The following is a 14,400-nucleotide window of genomic DNA, read 5'->3' as shown; positions in this document are numbered from 1 at the left end:
CGCGGTTGACGTGATCGTGCTTCGTTTGTTCGTTTTGTCAACTCGAACTGTGTACTACACGATGACCGGTGGTTCCTTTTCTGTGTCGTGAATGCGTAATGATTCTAACATTAAAAATACACTAATTACGTTTTTAGTATCCATTTATACATTCTGAAAGATGTCCCTTACAGTTAACGTGGTTAATATGCCCTTGATTAGCGCAAAGATCTTGGTTAAACATTATATGTCTTTAATACAACAGCACGAGTGCATGGTGCTCCAACGAAAGTAAGCAGCAAACACACTTGGTTGCTGTCAAGTCGTTTTGTTGACGTCTCTGCACGTTCTCGGAAGCCTTCCCAGAATGCAGCGCGAACTCTGCAGCCTATTTTGACCAAAGGGGGTGTGGGGGGGAAAGAGGCTAGAAAGGAATAGCAGTAAATTGGGTTCGGCACAAGAAAATCCCGGTGGTGACATAACCTGAGACTAAAGGTAATTCCTCTCTTAATTTTGTTGCTGTCTTTAAAACGGTTCAATTCTCAAGTATGGCAATAGCGGCAGGACAATTTACTGGCGATTAGCATTTGGGTTAGCATATGTGTTGTCGTAGCATGCTAATTGCAAGAATACGAGAACATAACTCTTCGGATGAAATGTCAGCAAATTTTAAACAGTTAGGGTCAATTGGCGATTGTTATTTGTAATAACCGTAAAATAACCTGTTTAAATGAACATCTCAACGATAACATGAAAGCTTAATGTGCATTGTAGATAAGCTTTCTTTTCAGACGATGAAGAGTCACAACATAACATTTCCTACATGACAACTAAAGTGTAACATGGCAGCGTGGTTGGTGGCCACACAACGAAGAAGAGTAAATTAGTGAAATTTTCAGATTGTTTTTATGGAGCCTTGAGTGTTGCGACATCACGTCGCGCCCTCGTGTTCAGACTCTGAACATGAAAACATGTAAACAAATGACCGCGTGGAACAAGTTCTTGCCATGTATGATTGGAATAGAACTTTACAGACACTCGTCGAACAACTGTACAAATAGTTACATTTATGTTGCCCAATAGTGTAACTAACATCACTAACAAGATATTTGCGCTTTATAGGATAGTCACTGAAGTAACATGGTCTTTTTATATATGTTCCCTTTTTTGTTACTTGACTTATTCTACAATCATTCACATACTTAGTAGTTGTATAGTTTCTTAACGCAACTTTATCAATGAACACTTTAAAAACAATTGCGGCATGCACTGTTGTACATTGAGTAAAAATCAGACTTACAAAAACAAAGATAAGTTAAAACGATAAATTGATACCATATAAAAACAGTACACGCTATAAAATGTTTAAATAATGTGGAATTTCATGTAAGTCAAAAGCCATAGAGTAAAAATGTGTAGTTTTAAAAATGGAGAGAAGGGGGGCTTGCCCTATGTGTATAACCCAAGGCCCATTCCATCCCCACGCACTAAAATAATCTAAAAAGACAAACTGGAGATATAACGAGTCGAGCCAAGGTGGCCACGCCCCTCTTTGCAGAGAATATTAAAATTTGGTGGGCCCTAGCTCCCGACTGACCTAAAATTTGAGAGTGTTGTGCCATCACTACCACCAAAGGAAACCCCACACAAGCGCTGCGAAAAAACGCCAACCCTAAACTTTAAGAATGTTAGGCAGACACTTGGATCAACTTCCTTTGAATTTGACTGTACGGTTGCACTCCAAATTATTTAACTAAAATCACACACATTTAATGTTGTGTGCAAAGGATGGCTAACCAGCTCACTGCCACAAATATTACAAGAAATCGATCATTTTTAGGAACATTTTTATGTATTTGTATGAAATAAAATATCTAATAAACAGTCATTTTTACATTTAGGATATAAATGTGTGTGTGTTATCCACATATGTATGTTCACATACACTTGTATTTATATATATATAACGAGTCAGGTTCTATTTTTTTGTTTATTTTAAGATATGTAATCAAAGATTAAATATTTAAATTTGACTAATTAAACATTGGCTCCAACTTCTTCCTGCATTCCATAAACATGACTGACTAGATTTATAAAACGTTTTCCAGTAAAAAATACTCTGAGGCAATATTTCACATCAGTGTTCACGTTATGAATGTTTCAACGGGAAGCCTCGTTAATACCGGCGTCCACCTCTGCCGCCTTCACAGTGCCATGCCATAGAAGCCAGGAGTACCGTTTTCTTTTACACGGACGGTCTGCTTGAGTTTGCGGAGCGAGGGAAGAGGGCGGCAGGGCAGACGGGGGACGGAAAACAGCTCAGTGGGGGCCAATGCAGCAGCAGCATCGACAGCCTGAGCTGGTGGAAGGAAACCTTCCCGTGTTCGTGTTCCCCACTGAGCTCGTCTTCTACGCCGATGAGCAGACGTCTCACAAGCAGGTGCTCACCCTCTACAACCCCTATGAGTTTGCTCTCAAGTTCAAAGGTCAGTGGGCACACACAGGACAGCGCATGGACCTGATGTTTTCCTCACTGATCATTGATGTATTTTTTTATTTCTCTTCTTCCCAGTGCTGTGTACAGCGCCAAACAAGTACACGGTGGTGGACGCCACCGGAGCTGTCAAGCCGCACTGTTGTGTTGATATGTGAGCCTCTTATTCTTGTTTGAACAAGCAAAATACTCTACTCACAAATGTCGGGGTAATTCAGTCTTTCTGATTGTGTCGAGGCCACCAGAGAAGGTTTTGCTTGCTCTGATGGCACACCACTGATTCCCAGGAACTAACTCTCCCATCTAATCTACGTGTTGCAGTGTAATCCGACTTCGAGACGTGCGACCATGCCACTACGGCGTGTACGACAAGTTCCGCCTGCAGGTGTCAGAGCAAAGTCAGCGCAAAGCTCTGGGCCGCAAGGAGGTCACGGCAACGCTCCGTCCCTCCGCCTCCCAGGAGCCCGGCGGCCTCCGTTCTCAGGATGATGAGCGCAGGGCCAAAGATCAGATGGCGGACAGCGAGTTTTTTGAACAGACTGTTTTTCAAACAGGTAAGGGTGACCACTAGAGAGAGACAATTGCTCACATTTGGGAACTCTTCCTCCTAGCAGCCTTTGCCAATGGGTAGGTAACATGAGTTTATTGATTAAGAAGCGGGTGCACATTTTCACAAATTTCATAATCCACAAGTGTTTGATCCACGATCTTATTACATTCCCAAGAAGGTATACTTCCAGCAGTACGCCTGACTTTTTTGATAACAGCTGATGTGACTAGGTGACACTCAAAAGGCCAAATGCTATTTCCCTTTGAGAACATTGTTGGTCAGTAGTTAGGTTTGATCTTATTCACATGATGTCAAGATCCGAGCAAACCGATTGAGAGGACTGTTTAAATACCAATTGTTAATTGAACCGGCAAATGTATCAGTCCATTCGTAGATGCTAAAACCTGTTGTGGATTTTTCCATTCACCGTGCTGTTACAAAAGGACAAAAAAAGCGCCCAAACCTTTTGTTATTCGTGTATTTTGTCTTGCTCAACATCTTTTGTAGTTGAACCCAAATGGAATCTTCCGCTGTGGCGTTTACTCAGTTTTTACCCTCATGTCATAATTGTTCAATTACAGTCTGTTTGTTAAGAAAAACAAAACAGTTTTGCGCAATGATGCGTGTCCCTCAGAAAGTCGTCCTGCCGCCGGAGGGCCCAGTTTGTTGACGGTGCTACTGGGGCTGGTGTGTGTGGCCGCCCTGATGCTCCCAACTCTGGGGGAGCAAGAATCCACTGTGCCTGTCTACCTCCACTTAAGTGTTAACAAGAAACTTGTAGCTGCTTATGTTCTTGGTAAGATGAATACCGTTTTTTTTACATGCACGAGATCAATTGAATTAGGAGTGAAGTTTTGTTCATCCTTGTAATTGTTTCATTCAGGACTTCTCACAATGGTCATCCTACGCACATGAAAGGCATGAAGCGGAGGGGGCCAAATTATTCAGACATTGCCACACACCACTACTGTTACATTAGCTGGCTACAGGGGGTGGTGTTCTCTCCCAACAGGTCTTCGCTCCTGAAACATTTGAGTGTTTTCTCTTTCGAACGCAGGTTTGTGTTTGTGGCACATTGATGTAAACAGACCTGTGGTGGGTCCTCAGGGGAGTCCGTCCCTAAGCAGGACCTGTGAAGAAGCATGATAGCCTCGTGCTTCCGAATGCTATGAAACTGAAGTGAGCAGCCGTGTCAAAGAATATGCATCCTACATGTATATAAAGCCATAGCAATTTTCGTATTGTATTTACTAGTAACCGACATTGATGTTTCAAGTCATGTAAGTGTAGAGAAACAAAGACAATGCAGTTTTCTGCATGGATCAGTACCTATCTGAATGCATTTTCTTCCCCCCCTTCAGCAGTCATGTCAACGAAGGCCTTTTGCTCAAAATACTTGTACTCTTACAATATTCTGAACATTTAATAAAGTGTCAGTATGTCAGCCTGTTATAACTGATCATTTTATTTGGTTGTTGACAGCAGAATGTATGACATTGGACATAAACACAACAGACATTAATAATGTATTTAGTCTTTGATACGAACGCAAACAAAAAGCTAAGGTCAGTTTGACGTCACTAAATTTGTGTCTAAGAAAACCTCATGCATTGACAAAACAGGCAAACATTTTTTCATGTTGTAATTTTGGATAAAGTAAAATGACATTCAATTGTGTAACTGCAAACAAAAAGGGCACAACTCCTTTAGAATGATTACAATCATATCCTTGTTTGTAAATAAAGGCGGGGCAGGAGGAACTTTTAATCACAAATCTAGGTGCAAAAGTCACAGCAGTGTTAACGTACTGTTAAGATTTTTCCAATGACGGGAGGTCCAGTCAAACTTCACCCTCACTTAAGACTTCAACACAGGGCGAGAACAAAACAAGATACCCTGTGCAACATGAACCACAGCAGGAACAGCAGCCTCATAAAACAAAGCACTGGTGCCATTTGGATGTTAACTGCATTGGATAGCACTCACAAATAAAATAACACAAATGTTCAATTTTACTTGAGATAGAAGACTATCACCATCCTATTGAATATTTATATAGTTTTTCCTTTACTATAAATAACTTTTTTTTTTAAGAAAAAGCAAATCTGTACAACTAGAGAGGCCTTTAGTGTTGAACACTACAAAGACCAGGTTATTCATTGCTCCTCCTGGTAACGTGCCATGTGACAGGCATCAAGCCACTTGGCGGAAAAGAAAAAACAAAAACACCAGTTTACACCTTTGAACCAAGGGAACACTTGTTTACAGTATAACAGTAACAGTTACCTTCTATTCCTTTCGCAGATGCATGGCGTCACAATTAACCTCATCATATGAACTTTAAACTATACAAGCTATTCATAAGATTATTATATGTACAGAATAGCAAACAATACGGAAAGACAATAAGTTAATTTTTTTTTTTTTTTTTTACAAATCTGATCTGAAGTCTTTACGTACAAAGGCCTGTTGGACAAAATGAGGTCCAGCACAACGGCGGAAATACACAAATCCAAATCTTTGTTTTGTTTTGTCCAGTGCTTTGTGTCTCATCGCTAAGGGAAAACATATGAATGCTAGCTACTGTAATTGTATAACTAATGCCAGTGAAGCTGAGCACCATCCATCCCAAAGACTAGCAGCTTATGCTCAGCATCCTCAAACCTTTCACACGAACGACAACATGGCTTTCAACTCGTCTTCAGACGTATCCGGACACTAAAAAGCACACAATCCTCTGGGGATTGCTGAGGTGAAGGGTCTTTGGGGAAAATAGTTCCCTGGCCAGAGAAGACTGGTTTTGGGATGTTCCTCAGACATCATGCTCTCACTTGGGAGACAAATCCTGGAGGGAAGCAAAGGGAGAGTTGCTGGACGACGACGGTGACACTCCCTCCATTTTGCTTGGGGAGTCAGTGGAGGAGCAGACGCTGCTGAGGCTGCCGTCCAACAAACCATCTGGCGAGTGGCTATATGAAAACACAGAATTTGGGTGAGACCCTACCCAAAAAGATTTTAAAAAATGACATTGTCTGCGTGGTGTGCTACGATAATCTCAACACAGCACCACACGCGCGATTCCGTCCCAACACCATCTTTAGGGCCACGGAGGCAGAAATCTCAGGCGAAAAAACATTTTGTGCTGCTGTTACTTCGTGTTTCTGAAGAGAACTGAAAGTAGGAGCATTACAAAATGTTGACATCATCAAAAAAAACCTGTCTGGGGAATCCACATTAATACAAAAGCAACATTGGATAGGAAATGAAGGACCAACATATAGTGTTACTGTAGCTCAGTAGAGGATTTTTCGGAAATTTAAACACCACTGTGTTGAAATTTCCAATATGTAGTGTTTCTTGTTGGCTGCTAGAAGGCATTTGTATTCTAAGTGTGGCTTGCCTTGGCAAACAATGCAGTGTCCAACCTCAAAATTACATCATGCATGGCGAAACCTAAGTGAGTCATGGTTGCAACAACCAACATCTTTTTGCAACAGTGTGTGATGATTTAGCCTCTATTAAGAGTTTGATAATCTTCTCCTTTGTTTCAATTGACATCTCTTGGCCATGATAGCTATGACATCTCTATAGAGGCTTTGCAGCTGACGTCATCAAGCTACCCACATTAGCTTGGCGGCCATCATGGCGGTCAACTTTTCAGTGCCGGTCAACGACTCACACACGCTTTCTTGTTATATCTGCTGCTATTTGAGCTTAAAAATGCCGGATACCTGCTGTGCTGTTGGATGTAGCAATAGACGAGGCGGTAAACCAAATCTTAGCTTCTATAGATTTCCGGCGAACATGAAAAAACGTGATAAATGGATCGCGGATATTCGTCGTGAACGATGGAAACCTACGATTTACACAAGGATATGCAATGAGGACTTCATATCAGGTATGTAAACAAACTATTCACCCCTGATTTGTTTCACAAAATGTGAAATAATACAATATGGGATGATACAAATATGATTGTTGAAAATGCTGGGTGCATTTTTAGAAAGGCAGCAAGAGCAGCAAGGCAGGGAATGGGATGATTTCTTCAGTTCACCCCCCCGTTTTTATTTTGTGTTTATTTTTTCATGATGCTTGAAAACGTTATCAATGTAAATATTGAATTATATTTATTGGTTAAGTTTTCAAGCCAATCAGATGTGGCATCATGCAAAAATAAACAAATAATAAAAATGGTAGCAACTTGAACAGACAGGTACAGTATCTGAATGATTTCACTCTATTCAGTTTTTTAATATGTCAAGTTATGAAATGCCATTACAAAACAAATCGACGAGGTAATTATAAATATCTGGATATGAGCGTTCAGGCAGGTCGGCTGTTGCAAAATGCTCGGGCGATTTTAGCATGCTTCTCGGTAAAAGGTACGGATCCGTTGTGCCAACAAGGTTCAACTTCTCTCTGTGACGATTCTTGGAGTCTTCATCCAAATGCCTAACTTCGTTGGATAGCAAATCAGCCATAATTCGGAAGAAATCGGTGAAAACGTAGCGCAGAAATCAGACAATCCATACAAACACGTAGGAACGAGCTGACTAGTTGACCGCCAAGATGGCGGCATAACACAAAATCACGTGATAAAACCACGTGACTGCAAAGCCTCTATAGCCGTTGTGAAGCCAAAGTAGTTATCCCTGCTGCAGGAGCGCGCACGCATTAAGTGAAAGACGAAAGCCGTTGCCGTGCGGCAACTTGTTTTCAATAAAAACATGAATACAACCATTTATTAGTCTGTCTTTTTTAGCAAGTGCAGAAAATTAGAACAGTCCACCCGTTTGCTTTTACATTGATTACCAGGGGAAACGTTCCTTCTACTTACAAACCCGATCACGGAACCAATTAAGTTGGTAAGTAGAGGTACCACTGTATTCGGGTTTTAAACGGGTTATTGACTGCATGTAAACGCAGCCTCTGTCTCTTCCTTCTTCTTTCGGCTGCTCCCGTTAGGGGTCGCAACAGCAGATCAATCGTTTCCATCTCACTAAGTCCCCTGACACACCAACATCCTGCATGTCCTCCCTCACCACATCCATAAACTTGCTCTTCGGCCTCCCTCTTCTCCTTCTGTCTGGTGGCTCCAACCTCACCATCCTTCTCCCGATGTACCCCGGATTCCTCCTCCACGTGTCCAAGCCTTCTAAATTTCACCTCTCTGACTGTATCCAAACTGTCCCACCTGAGCGGTGACAGAGAATCTCAACTTTTTCATCTCTGCCACCTCCAGCTCCGCCTCCTATCTTTTTCTAAGGGTGTATTCAGACCTGACTGTTTGGTCCACTTCAAACGGACCAGGGTTCGATTGTAACGCTGGTTTGGACCTTTTGTGCAGGCAAACGAATCCTGGTGTGGATTAAAGGAACGGACCAAGACCCACTTTTTCAGGTGGTCTCGGTTCGCTTCAGGTGTGAATAGAAACAGCGTGGATCCGAAACCAAAGCACAAATATGCAGAGCAGGAATGCAGCGCGTAGGACTCGTTTTCTTTCATTCCGGGTCTGTGCGCTGTGTGCCGCCCTGGTCATTGCTGTCCAATGGGAGCACAGATGGTCAGAAGCGTGGATATGTATATACGTACTTCAATTACAAAATGTACAGTCTGAATAGGAACCGCACCAAATGAAAGGACTTTTCTGGTCTGCATACACCCTTGGTCTCTCAGCCGCACCACGGCCTTAGATGTAGACTTTATGCTTCACTCTTTCTTGGGTCACAAATCACTCCTGCCACCTTTCTCCAACCACTCCACCCTGCTTGCACTCTCCTTTACCTCTCTGCCACTGTCTGTGTTTCTTTCGATATCCATTTGTGCAGCCCTGGCATGTTGCGGTACAACATGTTACTACTGTGCAGTGAAGGCGTGCAAGTCTAAATTCAGACTTGTCTGTACACGAAAAAAACAACAACATGAAAATATGCTATATAGGACGGGCGTGAACAACAAACCACATCAGTGTGGGTTTCACTGTAGTTCATGACATTCCTACAGTCAAATGCAATGATGCAACTTACAGTATGGATTCTGTCAGGGACCGTAAGCTGCCAGCACCAAGTCAAGTTGTGTGGCCCCCTAACCAGAGAGCCTGTAAAGTATTGAGGTCTTTTTGTCCCTTTCAGTCACCATACCGCTGGTTTGTGATTTAAAGATAAAACAGTGAGTAAGGTGTGAAACAAGCCACACTATGGCATTTGCATTTCTGGAATTTCCCTGGGTGGGAGAAATAAAGGAAAATCTTATATTATACCATTTGCTGGGCTTGTATATATACAAATACATTTTTATTACTTACGCACTAATTTTCAATTTGCGCTTTTTGCTACTCTTACTTTCGCTTCTGCTCTAATCTATAGTTTTCACTCGTCAATGTTTAGTATCTTTTGCCTTCAGGTTGCACAGAACAACACCTCTTTCTTAAACTCCAATGTTAATTTTTGCTCGGTTGTTGTAAAATGGACCAATTTGGGGTGGGGCATTTATCATTTCTATCATTTAAGATTTGTAAATTTGAGAGCACGCTTATTAAAGCAGCAATTACAGCTGAAATGTGGCACCAGCATCGGATTTGTCAGAAATTGAGATTTCACATGGAAAACATGTTCAGATGCTCATTACTTTATATTTTGTTGCACTTGTGTTGGATTAGAACAGCTGGAGGGACTCTTGCGCAACTTTTGATGAATTTCTACACACCATTGTTCAGAGCTTTACCAAAGATATGAGCATATACATCAGTTACATTCTAGTGAAATTCGAACCACTTCATTTATCGGTCACGGTTGATGATGTCTTACCAGGAGCCGAGATCTGTCAAATTGGAGACTTCAGCCGACAACATAGTGGTGGTGCCTTGAAAGAGCCTTTTCGGCTGACTCTCTGTCTCCATCTCTCCTGCACGGGAGAAGACGACAACGAAATTAACTAATTTGAGTAATTTCTCCAGGTCCACTAACAAATGAAGATTATCCATAGTCCGGTTTTGAATAATTCAGGCTGGGGCAAATTTAGAACCAGGGCTCAAGATTCATCTCCAATCCTGTCTGGTGAGTTCCTTGGTCTTCATAATGCTGTGTTGTCTGACAAACTGGTGAGGCCTTCCAAGACCAGATCTATGTTTACTTAGATCAAATTACAGTGGTGTGTATTTCAGAGGCACATCACATTTATCAATTTTATATTTCTAACTTTGAAAACTGTACGTCATTTCCTGTTCAATTAACAATTATGTTCTACTTTGTGTTGGTCTATGGCACAAAATCTCAAAACACACGTTTGTTATTGGAAGATAAAAAAACAAGTTCGATGTGATATGAATTATTTTTCAAGGCTTCGGAAAGCTTTAAAGAAAATTGTTGATCATATGGTAATTCTTACCTTTGCGTTTTATCGGCCCAAGTATGCTGGCTCTGATGCAGTTGATAGGGCTCTGGCTACGTCGGCTGTAGGTAAAAACATGAACTTTACAAAATCAATCTGTCCACTGGATACTTGGGTCTTCTTCAACTACCATAATGAATAAATAATTGAAAATAAATCACCTAAAATATTGTATCCCAAAGAAACCGCATGCCCGCAACAGGCCAAGTGTGTCTATTAAGACCATAATGGTGTCTAAATTTAACAAAATGTATACAGGAGACATGCAAAGTGAGGCTGCTATTCAGTCAGCGCTTACACATTCACCCCAGTTGTGAAATTATGTCCCTCTCACCCCACTGTGACTTCATTATCAAATTGAAGCCAGCAAACAGACTACAGAAGGTCAACAGCACACGAATGTTGTTGGAAAATGTGGCATCCCTATGAACTCACCCAAAACGCCTTGTTGGACTTGGTATAGGACTGGGAGTGAGGCCATTGCTGCTCACAAGGATTTGAAGGGAAGGAGAAAAGCACTGCTGCTCCCAACAAGGAACACCGATTGACACGCAACAGATGAGATAAACAAAATCAATCTCAGACTCCTGCACAGGCTGGATTTTAAAGGTCAACAACGATATTCTTTTTTTAAATATCCACTGTAAATACAAACTACCGTGAAAGTGTGGTCTAAAAAAAGCTAGACTAAACACGTCCATCATTAAATTAAATAAAAATTAAAAAATGGAAGCGCGCATTTAAAAATTAATAAGGTTATCGGGGGAAAAATGTTAGTTTAGGGTACAATATTCCTCTACTTAGTGGCAGAACAATCGGTTAATGTGCATTGCAACACACTAAAAGGTCAGACGTACCTTTTTTCCTATGCCTCTGGTTGGTGACGGTGCCGGTGACACGGGCACAAAGTCAATGCGCTTAGGAGATGACGACGCAGACTTTTCCAAATCATTGTCGCTCTACAACAAAAAAACAAACTGAAAACGAACATCGGTCATCACACAAACTGACAGAGGTTATCCAAATAATGTGGGAGTATTATACTACCAACTCAGCCAGACCTTGAAAGACTGGTGGCCCTGTTAGCTCCCAAATACAGTAATTGTATTTTTTTATTAATCTAGCATGTTAGTTGACGCTAACTCCACAAAACGAGCAGCGTTGGCCAGAGGCCCAAACATGCCATGAGGAAGTACAGCCAAGAAATGACATTGATGTGCCACTGACAATGTGATGAAACTTCCTTACCAGGCTAAGACTTTCTTCCCAGGACTGACTTATTTGCATAGCAGCTTGAACTTCCCTGTGTGGACAAAATAAGAAAACGAGAGCTTAACTTTATGAAAAAAATGACCTCTGTTTGCCACAGTTTGGTTCCGAAGGGTAAAATGAACTTGCGTCATCGCAAGAGTTAACTATTCTGAATCTATTCTGTCAATCAATTGTAACTCTTTAGTGTCAGTCAAGGATGTCAAGCACTGAACACCCTACACTAGCATATTATACGTGCTACTGTAACCGGTGTCCAAACGAAAGGGTTATGAAAAGGTTGGGAACCTTTCTACTGAATACTGGACTCAACTGGGTGGAAAAGAAGTTTCAAAAGTGATATTGCATCAAAGCTAATTGTCAGACATTCAAAGTTGAACACAATCTGCTCTTGGGCTGCAACTAATGAGGACTTGAGTAATCAATAAATGAATCGGGGGGAAAAAAAAGGTTTAAATTGCAGCCTTTCAAAAATAGGAGATTATTTCATGTTTCGGCACTAACAATTTAAAATACTTATCATTCGGTTACTGTTTTGTAACGTGGGGGAATAGGAAAACATGTGGAAGTGTTTTATTTAGATTGAACACAATGATCTGTCTTCTTTCATGGAGGATGACAGGAGAATTGCTGGTCACGGCAAAATAAATTCCTGGGTTCTATCGTACGACAAGAGTAGAAGCGAGGGACCCTGGAATTTAAAGTAAGCTTTGCAAGCGTTATTGCTACGTTTTCAAAAAAGTACATTTGTGGTTGGTAAAGCGCTCTGGTCACCCTATGGTATAAGTAAAGGCACTATCCACCTGATTCTTGAGGGTTTTCATGGGGAAACGACTGTAAGAAGTCCCGTACAGAAAATCCTCCCGATGCTTCTATAAATTATCTTACCGCTCATGTGCAGTTTCTCTGTTCATCAGATCGACGCCTTCTTCCTGCGACGGCACGTTAAAATGTTAATTCTTATTGACATAACCACAACAACACAATTACCGACTTCACGTCAACGTCTGTTGGAGTCTGGTACTACCGATCGATCATTTAAAAACCGACGGTCTTGTTAACCCCAAAATATTACTTTAGCATGTTTATAAAGCACCATTAATCCCTATGGCTTGAGAGGGAAGATGGTGGTCTGCCATGCATAGTATGTTACTACACGACTGGTCGCAAAGGTTCTTTTTCTTACTTGTTTGATCTGATGAAGTCTGGTGCTGGGAACACGGATGGGCGACGACGGCACCTATGATGAAAGGTGAGGGGAGAGCATTTACAAAGAAGTACTGCAATTCCGCCCAAAAAAATCAAATTCAGTTGAAACAATGTTTTGTACCATATTGGGCCTGTTGACAACTGTTGTGCTATTTCTGCGGCATCGCAAGACCTCTCTCTGGAACACTTGGGAGTTATCACTGCAATGACAAACTTGTCTTAGCACAGTGACAAATATGGTATAAAAAAAATATGTTCGCTGAAACAAATAACAAAAGGACCTTAGGCCATTAATCATGGGTGCACTGTTGGATCTCCTCAGCTGCCCCTCGTTCTGACCTAAGGAAGATGGGCTGTCCAGGTCTAGCTCCATCTTTTCTTGTGACGGGACTCCAGAATTGTGCATCGTGCCAAGTTAATACGCGATTCTTTTTGCGATCCAAAAGGCCAAGTCTGAGCCGTTACATGTTTGCTCCAGGAAACCGTCAACTTCGCACGGCGCGAAATAAAAAAATATTTAAAAAAAAAGAAAAAAAAAAAAGGCTCCAGAGTCAGAGGGAACCGACCGCAATCAACGAGGCCCGTCTTCTGAACAACTCTACCGTGCAGAAAACTTAACGCCGTCAAATCAAATAACGTTGTCACGATATGTCCTCACAACGCAATTATCAGGACATCCACGGATGGTCCGAGTTAACGCTATTCGTAATGTTCCGCGTGCTCACCAACTTTCCAGATGGATGATTAGCATGCAATGGCTAAACGCAGCACAATGACCACTCACTGGAACTGATAGTTGCAGGAGCGTGACTACTGACTACAACTGTTCCACTGAAAGCTAGCGCGTGAAATGAAGTAGCTCGAAGCGGCTACAATTACCCAAACTGGAGACCAAGTAGACAATGAGCGTTCAAGTCAAGTGCAGTTTGGCGTGAATCGGTTTTGATAACGCGCGGTTATCCTCCTAAAATAGAGATGCTGGGCTTAGCTTGTTGCTCGCTAACATTAGCCGATTCAACGGCCGCAAGTAGCTCAGCAGTTTAGCCAAATGGGCGAAGTAGCTAGCCGCGTTAGCATTAGCGCCAATAACCGTAATGCCATGTCCAGACAGCCGGGTCACTCATCATTAGCTGAAACGCTCTGTGTTGATGACGAGTGAAACACGCTAAGCAGTAGAATAATTATACAGCATAGAGTTAAGTTATTCCACTTGTGCAGCTCCTTGCCAAAGAAATATTGGATACTCACAGTATCGATTCAAAGCAGCTACTTGTTAGCATGATAAGGAAACTTCACACCCCTTGGAGAATTGCCTTAAGGCCAGTCTCTACTTTATGTTGCTATTCTGCATTACGGTAACGCGCCATCAATGAGCCGCAAGGTCTACAATCAAAGTAAAGGTTCGCAAAATTAAAAAAAAAAAAGATATTGATGGTGTTGATTTGAAATCATTCTGGAAATTTTACGCAATCATTCGAATGTTTCAAAATGAAACATATTTGCGTGACTA

At 41.6% G+C, this 14,400-nt stretch overlaps 2 protein-coding genes across 3 annotated transcripts; one reads left to right on the top strand and one right to left on the bottom strand.

The window, feature by feature from the left end:
- The first annotated feature begins 61 nt into the window (after positions 1-61).
- mospd1 (motile sperm domain containing 1) lies at positions 62-4,475 on the top strand. The gene is made up of 6 exons (XM_037263059.1): positions 62-474; positions 2,190-2,465; positions 2,552-2,627; positions 2,795-3,027; positions 3,658-3,819; positions 3,907-4,475. The coding sequence occupies exons 2-6, from the start codon at positions 2,312-2,314 to the stop codon at positions 3,936-3,938; spliced, it is 657 nt and encodes a 218-aa protein (XP_037118954.1). The 5' UTR covers positions 62-474; positions 2,190-2,311; the 3' UTR covers positions 3,939-4,475.
- A 55-nt stretch (positions 4,476-4,530) lies between these two features.
- Positions 4,531-14,212, bottom strand: pabir2 (PABIR family member 2). 2 transcript variants are annotated; one of them, XM_037263056.1, is made up of 11 exons: positions 13,443-14,203; positions 13,172-13,409; positions 13,012-13,090; positions 12,868-12,921; positions 12,570-12,613; positions 11,661-11,715; positions 11,270-11,371; positions 10,848-10,933; positions 10,410-10,474; positions 9,830-9,926; positions 4,531-5,992 (listed from the first exon to the last, which is right to left on the bottom strand). In XM_037263056.1, the coding sequence occupies exons 2-11, from the start codon at positions 13,294-13,296 to the stop codon at positions 5,851-5,853; spliced, it is 849 nt and encodes a 282-aa protein (XP_037118951.1). In that variant the 5' UTR covers positions 13,297-13,409; positions 13,443-14,203; the 3' UTR covers positions 4,531-5,850. The 2 variants fall into 2 exon arrangements, with proteins under 2 accessions (XP_037118951.1, XP_037118953.1); XM_037263058.1 differs by having other exon boundaries at positions 5,861-5,992; positions 9,806-9,926; positions 13,443-14,212.
- Between the last annotated feature and the right edge of the window lie 188 nt (positions 14,213-14,400).

This window comes from Syngnathus acus, chromosome 10, assembly GCF_901709675.1.
Source record: "Syngnathus acus chromosome 10, fSynAcu1.2, whole genome shotgun sequence".
Classification (NCBI taxonomy): domain Eukaryota; kingdom Metazoa; phylum Chordata; class Actinopteri; order Syngnathiformes; family Syngnathidae; genus Syngnathus; species Syngnathus acus.
This window is presented reverse-complemented; position numbering and strand designations above follow the sequence as displayed.

Bases quoted from the DNA above. Each gene is read 5' to 3' on its own strand.
- mospd1 (XM_037263059.1), top strand. From the start codon at position 2,312: ATGCAGCAGCAGCATCGACAGCCTGAGCTGGTGGAAGGAAACCTTCCC. The intron at 2,628-2,794 runs GTGAGCCTCTTA...TACGTGTTGCAG, and splicing joins CCGCACTGTTGTGTTGATAT to TGTAATCCGACTTCGAGACG. The intron at 3,028-3,657 runs GTAAGGGTGACC...CGTGTCCCTCAG, and splicing joins ACAGACTGTTTTTCAAACAG to AAAGTCGTCCTGCCGCCGGA.
- pabir2 (XM_037263056.1), bottom strand. From the start codon at position 13,296: ATGCACAATTCTGGAGTCCCGTCACAAGAAAAGATGGAGCTAGACCTG. The intron at 10,934-11,269 runs GTACGTCTGACC...TGTTGGGAGCAG, and splicing joins CCAGAGGCATAGGAAAAAAG to CAGTGCTTTTCTCCTTCCCT. The intron at 9,927-10,409 runs GTAAGAATTACC...TCTCCCGTGCAG, and splicing joins TGGGCCGATAAAACGCAAAG to GAGAGATGGAGACAGAGAGT.